This window comes from Ostrinia nubilalis, chromosome 12, assembly GCF_963855985.1.
Source record: "Ostrinia nubilalis chromosome 12, ilOstNubi1.1, whole genome shotgun sequence".
Classification (NCBI taxonomy): Eukaryota; Metazoa; Arthropoda; class Insecta; order Lepidoptera; family Crambidae; genus Ostrinia; species Ostrinia nubilalis.
In genome coordinates this window covers 13,570,748-13,591,700 of record NC_087099.1, presented here as the reverse complement: position 1 = coordinate 13,591,700, position 20,953 = coordinate 13,570,748, and the positions used below count along the sequence as shown (strand labels likewise).

The following is a 20,953-nucleotide window of genomic DNA, read 5'->3' as shown; positions in this document are numbered from 1 at the left end:
AGTTTTTATTTATGTTCTGGTTTGGGGAATTTTTTTTGTTTCAGCGCAAGTAATAAGCATCGACTTCACATTGCACAAGAGCAAAAGAGGTGCATTGATTCTGGTTTGCGATGGTTTTAAATATCGTAGAGATTACTTGCACGGCGAGAGAGTGTCGTGGAGATGTGTCCGAAGACAGTGGGGGTGCAAAGCGACCGTTGGCACCGTTGGGAATGAACTAGTCAAGTTATCTGGGGTGCATTCCCACCCTCCAGAAGATGCCGATGATATAATGTAAATGTTGTTCATATTGGTCAAAGAATAAACCAAATCATTTTATGAGAGTTAATTCATGTGTGGTGTATATTTTACAAATTATATATATATATATTTGCCTTACTAGCGATAAGACATTATAGTATACGTTAGAAAAATAATTTGTGTTAATAAATTATGAAATTTCTTAGACCTATTGTATAATTTTGTGCACGCATCAATCTAAATGCTTTTTGGGAGCAGGAAAGCAGCATTTCGTCATCAGTAAGAGAAACTGTAGATCCGAATTCTGAAAATAATCACACTGTCCAACAGAACTATTTCTGTAGTCTAGTGTTAGAACTTGATCACTATGTGTGATAGGAACCTTCATATCTACAGGGAAAAGGCATTATGTTGCGCATTTTTCTTCAAACATGAATGTTGCCTCATACAAAAACGACACTTGTTAATACTAGCTGAATTTTTGGACGGCTCTACCCATATCTACAAACCCTAATATTGGAAGAGGCAATACACCTTTATCTGGATGAATCAGGTGCGGTATACTAATCGATCCCTCCCTTCCAGGACTGGACCTCAAGACAGTGGCTTTCCAGGATGAGAACGGGCGGAGAGTTCTCATGGTTGGTGACAAGCGCTTCATGAGGCACTACGTGAACAGCAGGGGACGCATCCGATGGAGATGCTGTAAGTCCTTCAATAGATGTCGCGCCATCGCCATTACTGATGGCATGCATATCGTCAAACTCAACGATAGGCACAACCACATATAAATAGTAACTTTCAAATTAAGCGACCGTGAATTTTAGTAATAATAGAATTAAAACTGGCAAGATATTTTTGACTCTAGCTGCCTCTCTGTATAAAACAATAATTATAGAACTAAACAATAACACTATTTTTGTTATTGATTAATTTTAAAGATATCAGTGACGTTTCTGTGAATTTTTGGATTCAAGTTACATTTTAACATTTTTATTATAGCGCTTTTACAGATTTATTTAATTGTAAATACCGTTTGCAATTGCATGACGAGTAATATTAATAATATTATTATGTTAAGTAGCAAAATATTGCCAGTATGTATTTGGTAGTGGCTTTGTAGTACTAATTACCCTACGTATGATAAAGTGTAAACTTATATACGAATTTCTTGTAAATAGTCATGTGAATTGATAATTTAAAGAAAATATTTACCTACTTGCATTACAATAATTTGTAAGGCTGGGTTGCACCATATTACTTTAACTTTGACAAACGTCAAAAATCTGTCAAACTCCTTACAAAAAGCACCGGTTATCGTTAGAGTTACAGTCAAAGTTAGGTGGTGCAACTCAGCCTAAGTGTTTTAGTTTTAAGCCATTATCATAAAACATTTGAATACCTAGGTAGGTGTTGTGTATTCATTCATCATTCGTGTTTAAGTGCGAGTAGGAATGATATTTTCTTTTGGTACTTATTTTATTTTTACTGATAAGCCGTGTTTTCTGTAGTTTATTTTGTGTTTGATACATTAATAAGTAAGTATAATATGTAATTTTATAAGACGTCCGTTTTTACTTATTATATTTTTAACAATTGTTTATGTTTTAGAGACGTCTCTTGAATGTAAAACAATAAATAAATTATTATGTTTATTGCAGTGAATTTATCCTCATTTTCAATAATTTTCATTAAAAACAATAATAACATAATATGAAATTAACATAGGTAGCTAGACCTTACAATACGATGGTATGCTGATCTGAAGTGCAGTCAGGGAATAAAACAAGTCAAATTACAAAACGTACATACTTTGGTACCGCGGGCTTACGCAAGCCATCGCTATCTAGTTTAAAAAAAATACTAACTTTTATTATTCGAGCATCAAAGACGAGGCCTCGAATCCAGTTACATTCTGATGAAAACTAGTGACTAAATCGCTGTCATTATTGCTATCGTAGATACTATTCAGTAGTAAAGAGGATTCGCCTTACTTGACCAGTGGTCGAGATTTCAAAAATCTCAGGCTCATTATTTTTTATTTTACCAACATAAACTCCATTTACTATGCACAATACTAGTAAGTAAATATGAAAGGGTTATGACAGTATACGTGTTTAGTTTCTATGCAATTTGAGTCGGCTCAATAAGCTGAGGCGCAGTACTGCACACGTTGTTTCTTGAACAAAACTATTTACTCGTACTTCTATTCCCAATATCTTGGATAAAGTCAACCTTAAAGGAGACCGAGGAGAGTTGTGACTTTTTTCATTACCTTATAGTCACAACTCTCCTCTGTTACAACTCCTATCTCCCCTAGATAACAACTGAATCCTCCGGAACACATTATCCAAGAAGTATCATCTAAATGTGCACTCAAAAACTAATAGAAGAGTACAGGTATTCCATTGTACTATGCCTATTTCCAGGAAATCCAGGGGAACTGCCCGTGGTCGCGTTCGAGGAGCTGAAAGGGCGACAGGTGCTGATGGTCGGCAACCAGCGGTTCAACAGGCACTACGTCAACAACGGCCGCACCCGCTGGCGTTGCTTCAGGTCCTACAGCAGGTGTCTGGCCATCGCCATCACGGATGGCATGCAGAACATCGTCAAACTCAACAACAACCATAACCACTGAAACGGATGAAAACTACCAGTCGACGTCAAGGTGGACCGACGACCTCATAAAGGTTGCAGGAAGGCGCTGGATGCAGGCCGCTACCAACCGGACGATGTGGAAATCATTGGGGGAGGCTATGTTCAGCAGTGGACATCCTGTGGCTGAAATGATGATGATGAATCGACGTACCTATAATAGTCAGATGCGTGCCGCCATAAACCTTTGTCGCGTATCGATTTTACGCGATAAGCTCATACGCATCTAAAATCATGGATAAGATTTTATATCACGGCGCGCATCGAAGCACGGCAGGAGACTAATTTGTATTGCCCAAAATACTAACCCCCTTACTTTATAACAAAAAGTTACACAGTTGTTGAACACTGTTTTAAAATGAAATTTCCATACAAAACGTCACTTTAAAACACTGTTCAACGAGCGTGTAAGTTTTATTAGTAAGGGGGTAATTGTCCCGTTAACCCCTCGAGCTAAGAAAAATATTGTCAAATAAATTAACGTATATAAAAATATTGTCATATAAATTAACGTAGGTACTTAATAGCACAGAATAATATAGTCTCAGGGCGTCAACTTGCAAAAAAAAATTAACTTTAAAATCACTAGATTCATATTATATTCAACTTGGTGTATTCTTCGGCATTGTTTATTAGGAAAACCAGCTGCTATGTGCGTAGAGCAACTACACTAAAATGAATTTTACAATGTTTTAATTTAATTATTTCTAGACTCAAGGGAATTTAAAGAATCTTTTTTCATATGGTTGGTTCTAGTCAGTAAAGAACATTATTAAAAAACATCTGAGGTGATTGTGGGCTTTGTGGGTTAAATTAGAATAGATCTTCTATTTAAATTTTAATTGAGCATAATATGTAGTAATTTTAGTATCAATTCAATATTTTAGTATATTAGAACTAGATTTAGATACTTATTTATGTAACATACGAGTAATTAAGCTGATGATAATGCTACTAATATAATAGTTGATTTAAATGTAAAGTAGTATTTTTTACCTTTGGTAGGGAAAATCCTTTTTACCGAATCGATATTTTTACCCATGAACATAAACAAGTTTCAATATAGGACCAACTTTGAAATCACAAAAAAAGCTGTTTCATACATTTTGGTCAAACTGTATTGAAATTTTAGCTGTTTTTTTTTATGATTTCAGAGTTGATCCCATAGTGAAAGTTGTTTTCATAGGTAAAAATGATTCGGTAAAAAAAACCTTCAAGTTTATACCTAAAGGTATTATTTCAGTGATAGACACCTCAGCCAAGTACCCAAAATTGATGTATGGTGGGTTCCTCTATAGCCCCCACAACGCGCATCGGCAAACAAAAGTGCAGCTGTGGTATTGCGTCCGTAGAAAAAGTACCAAATGTACGGCCTTCCTGAAAACTATAGACGGAAAAATCCTGGATGCCAGTAATGTGCATGTGCATCCTAACTATCACGACATTAATCAATAGTTTTGTAGAATGGAATATAATAAAACAGAAACATGACAAAGATTTCTTCTTCAATTTAAGATATGTGATGTTCAATACATAATTAATAAATAAATACGTAAATACTCATCGATCGTTTATTGTTTATAACTATAAATATTTTCTTTGCGTTTTTTTTTTAAATAAGAAAACAATGAAATCTTAACATCTTTATTCATATTCACAATATAATAAGATTTATTTACAAATGAATAATCATTTATTGCTATAATTATTATATTTTTTATATTGTGTAAACAATGTATGGCTAAAAGTACTTTGAGAACAGTAATAATTATAGTTAAAGCTACTTCAAAAAACTCTTCTAGTCGACATCATTAGGTTTTTACAAAGGCACTTAAAGTTACTCGGAGGCACAATTTAACCTACATAGTTCTAATTTTATATCATGGAATGATAATGTAGGTGCTATAAAAATAACAACAAGCAACGTAATTATACTGATATATACCTAATACTTAATAATAACTGTTCCACTTTCCATGTATTAAAACTTCATATCAACTGTTTCAAGGCACACTTTTTCAAAATGTAATAAATTAACGTCTTACTTAAGTTGTATACAAAATTATTGTAATTTCTTGTAAAATTTGTAAAATATTCTTAAATTTTACTAGTGCTGTGTACAGTATACTTCTGTTTGTGATCAAATTCATTAAATCGAGTGAGATTTTATAAATATACATATTCGGTATATTATTATTCATTGGCATAGCAATCAACAACACCTTTATGACTAAATTAATGAAGGTTACCTTCAAAAGTATGTACCTAGATACATCTTTATTCTGTACAAAATGTAGGTATATTATTATGCACAAGCACATTATACATAGATTTTACTATAAACGATAGATAGACGAACGAACTATTATTGCTACAAATAAGCCACATTATACATCTAACAATTACCAATAGTTATAGTTAGATAGACAAACGATTTGTTGAAGACCATGAAATTTTGAAACAATATTCACGTTCCTCATCTTCGAATTACCATTCGGTACGAATGATTGCGCGTAAGCTCGTTCCTCATCTACGAGTTACCATTTACCATACACTACGAATGGTTGTGCGTGAGCTGTGCTCTGACAACGACGGAGTTCAGAGTGCTGATGTTAGCTTTGCAGCCGTGTCTGATCCTCTTGCAGCAGGTCCACCTCACCTTGTTCTTGTAGCCCTCGTGCTTGGTGAACTTGTGACCGCCCACGTGCACAACCAGGTGACCCCGGTTGGAATACGCAAACTTCACTGAAAAAGAATTGAGGGTTAATATAAGCTGAGAGGAAAACTTGAGTAAACTATAAAGATATAGGGAATGTAAGTAGGGTGAGTAATCTTAATAGAATGATCTGTAAAGGGCCTACCTTCTCGGTTCTCACACTTTGAATTGTATAGGTCTTGTATATCGGCTATATCAGTAACATTTAGGTTGACTTTAGTTACTTACTGTGCATCTGAACATTCGGCATTTTTCTAATAAAGAAAATTAGACATTTTGTATTGCATAAATTACTAATGATTCCGTTAACCCCTCTAGCTAAACTTGCAATATGCTTGTTAGGAGTGAATTCACCACAATAGTCCAGCGAACTACCGGCTCTCGAATCGGCAGTTTCACACTGTCACCGATGGGCTATTGTCGCCTCGCAATCAATTGATTATGCTGCGCTTCGCCACTGGTCCTGATTCTGTTGTCTGGATCAAGCCTTCAAGAACAGACACATGCCTTATCCAACATCTTCGGAGAGGATCAGTTCCTAATCAACACTATGTGAGCAGAGAAACTTGGTAGGTACGTAAGTATACCTAGCAGTAGTACGAAAAGTGCATGTCGCTAATAGTATGATGCATGTCACAAGAAAAATATATTTACAGTTCAGATCTGACGCTTCGTTTTGTTACAGTGGGCCTCATAGGCACTGGACTGGACTGCTTTGCTTCCTACTGCCTCAGTAAGCAAGGCAAGATGGGCATCAACGTCGGCGGGTACCGGTTCAGGTTCAACGGCTGTGCCAGGAACGGAAAAATTAGATGGAGGTGCTCCAGGGGTCCCTGGTGCAAGGCAGCCCTGCACACCTTCAGGGGAAGAATAGTCTACATTCAGAGCACGCACAACTGCGGCCCGAAACCTCCTATCAATTAAAATTTTATATGCGTTTTTTCATGTCTTCAAATATTTCTATCGTTCTTTCCTAAATTTAACTTACAAATTGTGATTGGTTAAGGGTATTAATACCGTTTGGATTGGTTTTTATTACGATTATGTATTTATAATATAAATCCTATTATGAAGAGCATCTTGGTCTCTTATTTAAATGTATGATAACGAAAAAAGTACAAAATATAATAATATTGTCATGTAGTTACAAAGGTAGATCCTGTCTGTCGAATATGGCGGAATAAGTATAAGAATTATTATAAACGCAAATATTATTGTAAATATTTTATTCATAAGTTCTGTATCAATATACAAATGTAAGCTCAAAAGATGAATATTGAATTACACGAATATATCCAATATTTTCACAAACATATTTTGAATATCTAGTTACCGTCCTAAATGTAGCACAAAAAATGAATTATTCATTACTCATTTTGTTTTAGAGTTAGTAAGATATACCTCATGCCAACAAATTGATAAGTATTGTATATTTTTAAAAATATATGTAACAAGGACGATTGAAAGTGAATGTATATTACTATGTCGACCGTAAAATGGTTAGCCAAGTACCTGTTGCCAAAAGTTTCCTTGCCACCATTTAGGTAAAGTAAATTAAGTTCAACATATATTGAAATGAGTTCACAAATAAGTTATACTCGTATAAAGAGTCTGGGTCAAAGTTCACGTATAATTAATACTATATAATTAATAATAAAAAGTCTGTCAATCCCGTTTATATAAATATACACGTACAACTTACTAATATAATTAGTAGGAAAAAAAATCCGGTGTGAAGTTATTAAATGTCCAAAATGTTTAATTTTATTTCATCTGCTTTAGCTTAAAAATAAACAACAATCATTCAGACTGACTCAGACTCGTTCAAAATTAGGATCAAATACAGGGTGTTTATCTATAAGTAATTTCGAAAATTCACTGAAATAATGATATTGAAAGCCAATATTTTAAATAAATCATTGTTTTAATGAATACTTTTATTTACCTAGTTGTAGTGAGACTTGAAAACATATTTTATATGTAGTATTGTAAATATCTACCTCTGTAATGTGTGACAGCTATATGTAAACATTAGTAATAAGTGATAATTGTATTATTATTCCGGATATAATTATTTTACCATTATTTCATAAATGTAATCAATAGATGTTCTATTGTAATTTAAAAAAAACCTTGATGGTCTAGATATAATAATTATATATACAGTTAAACTACAGAATTAATTGAAGTTTATTGCACAGGATTTGATATTACTAAATTATTTCATATTCATTAAAACTCAAAACATATTATTAGAAATTAATACATATTGTAATAAATAAAGCTACTGCCAGAGATTTACGTAGATATGTATAAAGTTTCGATTCGGCATAATTTAATTATACAGAGTGTATCTGCAAAGTTAATAAATAATGAAACCACATAATTCTGCGAGATCACTGAAATTTTAATATTTTAAATAATCTTTCCCGATTTTTTTAAATTGGTGAATTTTATTTTATTCTGGTGCATCACAATTTATGTATTTATTTTTACTTAGCACATATTTAATAATGGTACTGTACTGTACACCTCCTTGCACTCTGTATACATAAATTATACTCATATGTATAAATTAAGTATCTGGTTGTGTTTTAATGTATAAATATAGGTGCAAAGATATATCAAACTGTAGTGATAGGTGACAGCCAAATTATGAGTAGAAAATAGAGTAATGAAGTTTATGTGTAACTCGATGTTTGTAAAAAAATAAAACTAGTCATATTGTTACAAAAATTGTTTTATTTGCTCATCCCTTACATTATACATACAATAAATAACAATCAGAGGCATGCGGTTCACAATAGGCTAGATGACAAAATTTCAATTATTTGTCCATCAGACAGATAATTAGAAAATATTAGACTTATATTTTTTATTTATTTTCACAATTAAATAATAACAGTGTTACATCGAGTTGAAATGGCGCGTTACATCACGCTTGAGTAGATTTTTTACTCAAAAGTGACGTCACGCGACATTTCAACTCAATATAATTCTGTAATTATTCGATTATGAAAAAAATTAAAAAATATGTGTCCAAAATTTTTTTATCATCTGTCTGACGGACTAAATAGAATTTCGATTTCATTACCCAGTCATCATCCCTATTGCTATTAATAGGTATCATACTTAGATACAGCCAATGTATGCCTATTCATTATGTAAAACTTATGCCGATGGCAGATTAAGACCAAGGCCCGGTTTCCAACAATGCCTAGCGGAGCGGAGAAATGTTTTCAACAGCCAATCAGATGTCATTCAGATTTAATGAAGTTGACATAATCAAATCTAATTGGTTATTCAAAACATTTCTTCGCTCCGCTTCTCTTCTACTTCGTGGAAACCGGGCCTTAGGCTAAGTTTAGCTTAGCTCGCACAGCTGACACAGTTCTTGCAAACTATACTATGCGAATCTGCGTCAGCTATGCGAGACAAAATAAACTAACTTAGCTCTTGGTCTGCACCTCGCATTTTTAACAGGTACAGCTTCGGCCAAACCAACGCGTGCTCGCGTCGCGGCGATGGCGACCACTGCACGTGCATAGATCGCCGCGACCAATGACAGGAGGCGTTGATGCGAACTCATCGCTACAAATTCATACACGACATGAGGCTGCACGCGTTAGTTTGGCCGAACCTTTAGCGAAAATTTATTAACAGACCCCACCTTGTCTCAGACCATGAATTTTTAATAGCATATTATTTTGACTAAAATCCTCTTTACAGTTGTCGCTATGACTTTTTACCTTTTTTATTTGATTATGCGCATCCAAAGTTAAACTTCCAGGGCAGTTGGGTATCGTAAAACATTTGTAATAAGCGTCTCCATTGGTATAAACCTTCTTCTTGTGATATCGGCGGCCTTCCAGTAGTAAAGCTTTTCCTCCTCTCCTTGTATTCACAAATTGTATATCAGATGAACGTACTTTTACTGTAACAGACAATGGTAGGTATTTATTAATAATATAATAATAGTAAATGAAATAATAATAGACATAACACAAATGCAAAATAGTTTTTATTAGTCATAGTAGCAATTCGTAGAAAACTGTCTCCACTGGTCACTAACTGACAGGTTAATTTTCAATTGAATTTTCTTACCAGAAATAATGAAAACGCGTCATCTTTATTGCAATACCAACCTTTTCACATAGGAGAATGCGTAAACTTCAGTATCGTCGATTTTGTACTCGCTAGTGGCGCCAACTGGTGAGTCAAATAATGACTATCCAAATTCTGAAGTAGTTGAAGGATTACAACTGCTAAAATTGATAAGATAATGTGATTTAGTTTTACTAATATTTTTTAGGCTTGAAACCGCGCGGGCGTCCGCTTAACCCTTTACACACGACGATACACGTACGTGAGAGTAACTTTGAAAAAATCTCATGCCCATGTAAACTTGTTTTTGCGGCCGCAATCGGCAGCGATCGCTCGTGAGAGATATTTACTCGCACACAGTGCCGCTCATTTAGTGTTGGGACCTGTCAGTGCTCGTTTACTCGGACTTAAAGTTGACTGCATTTTTTGGAACGAGAGGCGGCCAATGTAAATATAGATTTTATGTGGTTATTGTTGTTTTCGGATAAGTGTTATAGTTTTATTTTATTACGAAAACAGTGATTATCCGAATGGAATACTTTTATTGTTATTTCATTGCATAAATTAATAATAATTACTACCACAAAATTAAGTCACACGATCGTAGCTGGTCGGTCAAACCTCCAGTAGTTGATTGAAAACTATTTTATTTGTTATTTGATATTATGGATTAGTGTTTAGTTGTTTTTCTATTTTAGTGCATCCTAAATATGAAGGATATGTCGTAGCATTATTTGGAAACGCAACCGACTATGAAATTAAAGATTTTTATGACTAAAAAGACCAGGAAACACAATTTCGGGTTTTTACGGACTTTGAAGAGTAGAATACCAAATATGAAAGCTCAGGAGACAAAGTAGACCCTGAACATGAATCAGCAAGGCTGGTCAGACATTTTAAAAATACTATGTGGCAAGCAAAAGCTGAAACAAAAGCCACGTCCGCTACAAATTACAGGGTCAATTTGGAAGAAAATTCAAACAAATTGAATTCGTACTCCAACTGAGTATCTCAATTGATTATTTTGATGACACATTTTACAAAGAGATGGCTAGGTGTACAAACTTGCACTACATGCGTTAAATCGATAAAGAATTAAAAACTATTAGAACCGAAATTGCTATAGTGTTCGGTGCAGATATTTTCATGAGATGCCTTCCGGACCCATGTTTGCATATGTACTGACACACTAGTATAAAAAATAGGGGCTTATTGCTAACAAAATAGTTCATAACCGATTTGTACACACACGACATTCCCTTTATGTATTTTACCATGACCAACTAGCAGAAACAGAACAAGACAACCGCTTTGGAAGGTGCAACCCATGATAAATAAAGGATCAATATACCTGCAAAGAGGTCCATCTTATTATTCAATCGTTGAACGATATGAGTGGTGTAGATATTCTGGACTAACAAATGGAATGCCACCAAACCTTTATTACAAGATAATAGGGTTTGAAAGTTCTAGTTTAAATTTTGGAGCTGGAGGTTGTTAATTCGCGGCGACTTTAGAAAATTGATTGCACAGCTAATGGTTATTCAAAAAAAGACATTTTAGCATTACTAGATTTTCGTTTCAGCATAGCTGAGGCTTTAAACAGATATTCTAATAAAGAGCATCGTGTCGAAAATTTACTAAACGACTCGACATCCATAAACAATATAATATAGACTTTTAAGGTCAGAAGGCAAATGATAAGACAGATGAGAACGATTACCTGGCTAAAAAGCACCGAGGTGTTACATGTTGGAAGGATGTTCCAGCTGGTCAAAAATTAAATGTGCTAAGTGAAATGTTTACCTGTGCCTTTCTCGCAAAAAAGCTGTTTCCAGTCATATCATCTTAAGCCATAAAAATGACATTTATTTCTTTATTATTAATTATAAAGTAATTTTGTTCTATTTTACAATCTCTTAATAATCATCTCGGACCTCATATTGGTACCAACCAAACTAATAAAGGTTTTTACTTTGCAAGTTTGTCAAAAGGTGGATATTTTTTAATTAATTAGTTTTTTGTAAGACAATTTGCTAAAAGAGGTTTAATTGCTTGTTAAATTATAGCTTACTCTTAACTTATAGGGGTCTCTTACCAAATGAATACTTATGTGCTTATAAATTAGTAGTTTTTATTAAATAAATTAACTAAATAGTATAACACTCACTATCGTGAGACTTACAAATTATACCGAAGCCTCACTATCGTGAGGGCATACTTTCAGGAAAACTGAAAATGCAAAATTTTTTAGAGTATTTTTCTAATCTTATTTTAACTCTAAAATAACCCCTAAGTAAAGTTTTATTAAAATATTGACACTTTTTTATTCTCGTGTGTAAAGGGTTAACGCAGTTTGAAACCCTAAACCCACGCAAAGGTATAATGGCTTCTATCTACTTTAATTATAACTTTCAAAATTTATTGTAAATGCATTGCCCTTTACCTATTAGTTTAGTATGTTCTAAACGAATTTTGTGATATTGGTAATTTTACCACTGTTTTCTACAAACGGGAGTGGCGCCATCTAAGCTACACATAGGTACAATTTGTCTGAGGCTTTGCAATCTGCGTCTTCATATTTCCCATCCTAATACAAGTACGTAAATAGTGATGTGATGAGTATTATGCTGATATAATAAATATACTTACAAATTGCAAAGATTATCGTAACTTACGAATTTGTCTCCAGTACCTACTTAGAAAATTTGTGGCCTTTGTAATAGTGCTGCTAAAGCTATCGCCATCTATCGAAAAGTCACGAACTGAATTGTTAAAATATCAATCTATGTTAAACTACAAATTAATTTCTAAAAAAAAATAACTAAATTCAGGTGAAAAGTAAAACAAACTTTTAATTACCCATCTTTATTCCACTAACTTAAAATGTATTTACAATAATACCTTATTTATTATGCAATAAAAAGAATAAAGGTGCTTCTTTACTTGATTTAAAAATTAGCCTAGTTTAACTTTAATAACACGAAAATCAAATAAAAGTAAGTAATAAAACTCCAGTTTATAGAATATATTAATATGTTAAATGAAACTCCGACAGACTAATACACATATTTGAATACACAGAATGGACGTATTCGAGAACGGTTAGGCGTTTTTTTCTCAAATTATAATTGTAAAAAAACGGAATTAAAAATCTTATTCATCATCAACATCACAAATAATATCTTGCACCACAACTTCAGGACAATATCGGTTGGTGTTGAGAAATAGCGAAAGAAACTTAAGCCTTAAATATTTCAAGAAATAATTGAAAAGAAAAGTAGGAGCGAGCTAGGCAGAAGTCCTTTTGTATGATAACAGAAAATAATTGTTGAATAATTAAATCTTTAGACTCCTCTAAATAAGACGTTCTGAGCCGTATGTTTGCAGGACGACACACGGAAAATTGGATGAAAACGAGAACTGCGTTGGAATAAAAAATATTCCCAACAGTTAAGCTGCGTTGTTGTACCACCTAACTTTACCTAACGGTAACTATAACGATTTTGACGTTTGTTAAAGTGAAATTATGATGGTGCAACCCAGCCTTAGTGTGCGGTCTTGCAAACGTTCAACTAACATCTCATAAAGTCTATTTGAAAGAGCCCTTTTCCTGTACCATATTATAACGTGACAGCACCATCTATATGAAAAATAAAGCCAGTCTCTAACCGTTTTCGAAACGCCATAACTGTGACATAATCCGTATTAAATTATTAATCACCAATGGTTTCCTATAACCTAGTAAAGATAAAAGTAAAAGTAACAACAAATATTATATTTAAATACCGCGCAATTGAATTACGCAAAAATACAAAAACTGTATGACGAAAAGTCACATATATAAACCCCTCGTGACACACGGGAGTCAAAAATCCAATTAATAATTTAGCAATTCACTGAATCACATAAGGATCAAATCAAAATAAGAAAAGTATTTCTCTAGCGCAAGTCAAGTAAAGGGACTGTACACATTACCGGGACGGGACAGCAATAGATTTTTAAGTGACGAATAATAATGTTCCAGTTTTAGCGCTACGGTTGAAATTGCAATTTTAATGGTTTTGAGAGGCCACGGCATGCTTAGGTAGGAATACTGAAGCAGAAGGCCTACATTGCCAGTTCAACTGTAGCGTCAAAACTACGTAGTACATTATTGTTTGTTACCTAAAAATCCCTTGCTGCGTTGTCCCGATAATGTGCGCAGTTTCTACTACGACTACTCCGTAGATAACTTGATTTTCACCCAAATGCTGGAAGTACACTGCGGGAAATTGGCCAAGACGCATCAATGTGAACACATACTTGGCAAGGTTCTTCATTGTCGGTACGTTTTCACATTGATGCGAATTACGAATCCGACTTTTGTATAGTTCAAGATGCTGTTTAAAAATCACCCAACCGCCTTGATATTGACAAACATTTTCAGAGCTTCGACTCAAATAACTTCTATAAACGTAAAATCATATTTACAATTGGTCAAAATCTTTAGTTCCCTAAAAATCAGCTTGGAAATCACGATGGTAGAAATTTGCCTTTTTTAATGAAGATGTAAAAAAGCCGGACTATAGCTAGATGGCGCTAGTTTCAGGATTAAAGAATCGAACGCCCGTATTCACAAACGATGCTTGCTTAATTGAAGCAGTAAATCGAACGCACAGCGTTGAATAGAGGTCTGATTGGTTCGTGTGTCACCCTGTGCGACCACGCGCACTGTGAGACCTCATAGTAATGTTGTGAATAGGGGCGAAATACTTGCTAAATAAAGATGCACAATGTTCATATTGTAATTTTGACAGTCGCGTTTTATTTGTATCTACAGCTTAAAAAATCAGCAGTTCTGAAAACTCACAATCAAAAACCAATGCAATAAACACAAAAATGAGATTCGAACGGTTAGTTAAATGGTAGTTTTAAGTCGGATCCTGAAATGAGTGTAAATAATCAAGTATCATTTCAAAATGCAAGCGTAAATTATTAAAATCTTAGATTTAATATCAGTACCAAACAATTTATTTATTGATAAAAGTCACACTAGCGCCATCTATTGAATGCTTTTTAAAACCTGAAATATTTCTTAAGTGGTTCATATTAATTATTTTCAATACTTTATTCTAATCAAAATTTAATACTAATCCTCACACTCCACACTGGTGATTATTTGCTCACCCGAGACCACTCCGTGCGCCAACTTCAGGTGGTTGAGAATGGTTGAGATGCTTCGGTCTACGTCATCGTGTCTGACGCAGCGGTACTGACATATCTTGCACGCATACGACTCCATATCGGTGTTGTCAAACACCTTCCACACCCAGTTGTGGTCATCTGTAAAATTGAATTGAGTTGGTGCACCGTTTTTTGGTAGTGGGTGCATTTGAGACTTGAGTACACAAAGACTAGCTTTAGTCCAACCAAAAAAGGTAGATAAGTAGGTACATAGTTTTAAATAAGAAGTCAAACTACTTAGATATGTATGTCCAGATGGACATACTATCGAATAATTTTAGAATTGGATGAACACTATCTTAGTTTAGAAGAGGTATGGATTTAATTTTACGAAACGAAATAGCTGATAGTTCGCATAGTGCGGGAACGTGTGCATTCTCTCGCATACGCTCGGCGTTCTCTTGCATACGGCAGTCAACAAGTTAGAATAGTTACACGAATGCGGGCCCCATGGCATCGTAAAAGTGAGCCGTTAAAACCTTTTGATTGGTGACATATCAATAATCTATACTTCTGTACTAATATTATAAATGTGAAAGTAACTCAGTCTGTCTCGCTTTCACGCCTAAACCATAGCATAGAGATACTTTGAGTCCCAGGAAAGGACTTAGGATAGTTTTTATCCCGGTTTCTGAAACAGGGACGCGCGCGATTAAATAAATAATATTCCACGCGGGCGGAAAGCTAGTACTTATAAATCAGAAGAAAGATTCTATGCTTGAACTTTAACTACTTTCGATTCGCAATATGTACTTGTTTTATAGTATAAAAACACTTACGTCCAGTTTTATTGTGTATCATCTTGAGGTGCCTATTCATATTGCCTGTAGCGTTGCCCCCGTGGCAAATGTTCCTGTTGCACAGTTTGCACTGCGCTAGGGTGTTGGTCAGTCGGGTGAAGTACATCCATATCCAACTGCGCCGGTTGAAACCGGTTTTCGTGGGGGTTTGCGGGGTATCGTCTGTGGATTAATAAAGGATAAATTGGTACTAAGAACCCAAAGTATAAAATACAATATGCTATTGTAATACATAGATAGATAAAAATAGTTTAATGACACAAAACATTTAGGTAAGTACATGACAAAAAAAATATATTTAGTACTGTGCCAACAGGGTGCCTGTTTATCGTGACATTTTCGAAAGGGCATGGCACGAAGCTGGTCTTCGGCAGACGCAGAGTTGTAACGAGTATTATGTTATAAATAACTTGAAAAAATGGAATTGCCTCAGGTGGGAATCGAACCCACGACCACGACGATGCTCTTAAATTATCTAGCCTTAAGGTAATAGGAGTTGCCTATTAAAATTTGTATGTTTTGAATTATCTTGTTTTCCATACTGTTATTGTTTTAAGAGTTTCAAAAATTACAAGATTTTATACTTTCGCATTCCATTTCAACTAAAATAGTAAGACACGGGTCTTAACGCGACGTTTATTAATGAGTTACATTATGTACTCACGGCTTGACGTTTCGGCTGCTATGCTGCAGCTGTAACTCATTAATAAACGTCGCGTTAAGACCCGTGTCTTACTATATTACTTTCAAAAATTATACAATGAAAAATCAAATCAAATCAAAATTCTTACCTTGAGTTATCGCATAATCCCTTTCCAAGTTCAAATCTTCGATATTCTGTGTTTCAAGTTCCACAGAAGTTTCAATGTCCGATTGTTTGTCCTTTTTCTCATCCATTTCCATTTGGAAAACGGTCGGATGTTTTGTCCGTACGTGGCGATTCATGTTGTTAGTGTTGCATCCCTTTATAGAGAGTACGGCTTCGCAGATTTTGCATCGGTAAATGATGTTGCTTATACGAATGAAGTATTTCCACACCCAACTCTTCCTTCTGGTTTCTGAAATATATTATGAAGACATGCGATTAGGATAATATGATTTATTTATGTGTATGTGCAGTTCTGAAATATTCATAACTGAGATAAAATATAAGAAATACAAATCATAATAATAATATATTCTAAGTTGAGCACTGGATTTCTTTAGGTGGGAATTGAACCCACAAAGTTTGCTTGCTACAAATTACAACTGCACTATGAGACATTAATAGTACATTTTTAGGTGATTATCTGCTGTGATTTAGTGTATTTTTTACAACAGAAATATTATTCAAAATATTGGTCATTTAGTTATGAAAGTTTATGATTATTATTTTAGAGGCATGATAATAACATTATATTTACAAGAATACTGACTGCTGATATGGGCCTATTGCAAATTTTGATAAGTCATACAAGTTAAGAACTTAAAAAAAGGTTCAAATAATATATCTGTACATACCACTTTCACGTCGCTGAGTCTTTTTCTTAGCCGCTGGCATAACAACCAAATGAGAGTCCATTGTTTCATCAAACTTTGTTATGGGCTTAGCTATTTCCTCCGAGGTTGCTTCACACATTTCACCGATTATTACAGGCTCCGTTTTTGGGTCACCGTCATCTTTCAATACATTCAGATGAAGGAACTCGATGCGAAACCCTACGGTGGCTTCAGGGTTTTCTTTATGAAGATCATGAACTTCCTTGTGATTAGCCTTGATATGTTCCAATAACTGCATTGACTTTTCATCGGTATGCAGAACCGTCTCGCATATGTTGCAACGATATTCGTTATCTCCATTCTTCAAGAAATAAATAGACACCCAATCCGGTAACTCTGTTTCTGTCGCAAAGAACATAGCATTGGTTAATATTTCAGCTAACTTATATTAGCTGTCACAAACTAAGTTGTAAATACTTGAGAACAATTATATCTACTTACTAATTTGATACAGACACTAACTACTTACACTATATAACCAAATTATAAATACAGGAGATAAATAAAACACATTTTAGTCAACAATTTTAATATCACATGAAACTTAATAATAAAATAATACACCATATCAGTAAAAAACTTTATTTTGTACATAAACTGCAATAAATACTTTTTAAAGCTGTGTAAACAAGAGAAAGAATTAAATAGGATATATTTTAATACTGGGGTAATACTGATTGTAATTTTATTTTGGTGTTTTTATGTAACAACTCTGAAGCTGAAGTCTTTCCTACATTACAGACTTAAATCCTTTTAATATTGATTCACACAAATGAAGCACGATTTACCACATTTAGAACGACTGTTTTAACTTTACGCTGGAAACAATTAGATTATTGTTTGTTTACACAAATTTAACGGCCTAATCACTGAACATAGGTTTCTTGTGGTTGTGGAAGTCCCTCACGACCTCCACACCGAAAGTCTGCATATTAATGACGGATATACAACCTGTTTTTTGGCGGAACGAGCAGCACCACTGCTCCGCGCCACATTGCAACCTACTCTTGAAAACATAAGTGTATCCTTTGTACAGGATCTGATGACCCTTTTTCGTCGGCACACACTGAACAAAATCATCACCTGAAATGCACTTAATAAAATTAATCACTGACCACAATAACTTATTGTATCCGCAACAAAAACAACAGAAAATGAATTCTGATTGTTTTGTTGGAACAACCTATAACAATTTTGGAATGGTCTACAATTACTTGGATGCACGAGTTGGTAAGAGAATCATATAGTTTGGAAATTAATTTATTATTTACATGCGCTATTATACATTTTAGTTTCAACTAAAAATAAATGCAAGGGAAAATAAATATTTCTGAAGACAGTGACGCAACGTAGCTGTCATGATGACGTATGGCATTATTTTTTGCGTTGCGTTGAACGAGCTACGTAGCAAAGGCATCGATGAATATACAGCTTTTAAAAAAAAAAATTGTTTGTAGCCATTTAACTTGTAATTAATAGAAAGCAATTATTTCTGTTAGTACCCAAATACCCAATTAAAAACTTTTATCACTATGCAGCTTAGGTTATGGCCGTTTGATAGGCTGGTTGAATCGATGCTTAGCGGAGTTGACGACTGGGCAATAAGAGATGGCGCTAGTAGTCCTAAAATGTTTGCATTGCATAGTTCTGTAACTGTAATTGAACTGTTTAGTGGCATTATAAAGAAAACGAAAATCGTGCAGATGCGTGTTTACTACTGTGTACTGTTTAGCAATACGTATAAATAATAATAAAATTATTAACGTAGGTAGGTCTATATAAAATTCCTTTAAAAGTAATACTGAAATCTACTCGCATGGATTTAATTAATATTATTACTTTACTAATAAATATATTAAATAACATTTATTGTGATCCTTTTGTTAAAATATAAATTGATAGATTTTTACTTTTTGATAGATCATAAGAGATGGCGTTAGTGGTCCTTAAAGATTAGAAAAATACCAAATGTATTTATTTATCAACGTTACAATCGTAACTAGATTTAATCAATTAGCTTGAAAATTTAAATATGAAATACCTAGATAGGTAGATAAGGTAGGATCGTTAAGAATGTCTAATGAAAATTTATAATATTATTAAAATCAATATCACAACACAACACAATATGATGATATCGATCGATCTAGGTATTGATTGATTTTAAATCACGTTAACAAGTGCATGTAATGGCATAATAATTACACTACTACATTTTAAGTTTTACAGACAACACAAGCTCGGAATGTGTATGGTGAGCGAACGACGCAGTAGGTACTTGGTTCCGCGACTTATTAACGAACTACCCGCTATTTTAAAAGATAATTTAAATGAAAATAACATTAAGTCCAAGCTAAGGTCGTTTTTTCTGGAACATATTTCATAGCGGAAATGCATTTGCCTAGTATGGGTACGACTTATACGAACAAATTATATAGTAACCTCTTGGTAAATCGGCTTGACAGGGATGCCTATCTATGAAAATTGTAACTTTTATTATGTTTTTTCTTTGTTTCTTTGTAGAACGCAACTGTTTGATTACTAATTTAATAGACTGACCGCATCAAGCATGGCAAACAAACCTCAGTGGTTTATGCCAATGCATTTAATTGTAATATGTTTAAGAACTTCCTTTGTAAAATGATAATAAATGAAAAAAAAAAAAAAAAAAAGGAAATGTAAGTAAGTATCTTATTCAATAGCCTTTACTTAGCTCAGTTGTACTAATTGAAAAGGGAACTTGTAAGTGCCTGTTTTACAGACGTTAATTACCCTTTCTTGCACTTAATTAACTAGAGCACTAAAGAATTCATAAGCGTCCATCAGTTGTCCCGTAACCATGGAAATCGAACCAACAACACATGGAAACCGAACATCCCTAAAGGCCCTATCTCATTAACGGCAGTGTTTTGAGTTTCCATATAGCTACATTTTCTGTTCATCATCATCATCATAATTTCAGCCACAGGATGTCCACTGCTGAACATAAGCCTCCCCTAATGTTTTCCAAATTGGCCGATTGGTAGCGGCCTGCATCCAGCGCCTTCCTACTACGTTATGAGCCAACAAACCAGGTGAGGTAGGTACCCTTTTTAAATTGGTATTACATATTATTGGAGGTGCGACCGGTGGCGCCATTATGGTGTCCTAAGTTAGTTAAACTCTAAACATAGGGTTTCTTTCAGCACTAAGTAGGTAAGTGACATCTGTTGGTCATCAACGTGTTGATACTGTTGATGAAAACGTTTGGTAGGGAAAGTCGATGGAGAGGGGGAGAAATAGCCATAATAATATATTATGTAAACGCTGTAAAAGTAAGTTTCTGCAAAGAAGTTTATAAACTAAACCGTCCTTCTGGCGCAGTCGGGTGAAAAATGTTTTTCTCACGTAGTTAGTTGCGTGCAAACTTTATTTCGCGCGTCACTTTAAGTACCTACAGAATTACTAGTAGGTACTTCTTTTAGTCACAAAAGTATACTCGTAGTAGGTTAATAAGTTAATAATACTTATTTCATAAAATAATTATCGGGGCAATGTAATACTAAACAGCAGATAATACAATGAGGTGAGGTGTTGTTATCGTTCAAAGCACATTTTATTGTTTTTAAACAGATACATATAACTTTGTTTTTATTGTTGTATAAAAACAGTTTAATCTTAAAATTTGTTAGTC

General features: G+C 34.1%; 1 protein-coding gene and 1 long non-coding RNA gene across 2 annotated transcripts; one reads left to right on the top strand and one right to left on the bottom strand.

The window, feature by feature from the left end:
- The first annotated feature begins 29 nt into the window (after positions 1-29).
- Positions 30-1,905, top strand: LOC135076564 (uncharacterized). The gene is made up of 2 exons (XR_010258304.1): positions 30-273; positions 826-1,905. It is a non-coding gene; the product is annotated as an uncharacterized LOC135076564 (long non-coding RNA).
- A 10,662-nt stretch (positions 1,906-12,567) lies between these two features.
- On the bottom strand, positions 12,568-17,858 carry LOC135076973 (uncharacterized). Its single transcript, XM_063971509.1, has 4 exons — positions 17,242-17,858; positions 16,533-16,799; positions 15,721-15,903; positions 12,568-15,040 (listed from the first exon to the last, which is right to left on the bottom strand). The coding sequence occupies exons 1-4, from the start codon at positions 17,636-17,638 to the stop codon at positions 14,847-14,849; spliced, it is 1,041 nt and encodes a 346-aa protein (XP_063827579.1). The 5' UTR covers positions 17,639-17,858; the 3' UTR covers positions 12,568-14,846.
- Positions 17,859-20,953: the final 3,095 nt, after the last annotated feature.

Bases quoted from the DNA above. Each gene is read 5' to 3' on its own strand.
- LOC135076973 (XM_063971509.1), bottom strand. From the start codon at position 17,638: ATGTTCTTTGCGACAGAAACAGAGTTACCGGATTGGGTGTCTATTTAT. The intron at 16,800-17,241 runs GTATGTACAGAT...AATATATTTCAG, and splicing joins GACTCAGCGACGTGAAAGTG to AAACCAGAAGGAAGAGTTGG. The intron at 15,904-16,532 runs GTAAGAATTTTG...ATTAATCCACAG, and splicing joins GGATTATGCGATAACTCAAG to ACGATACCCCGCAAACCCCC.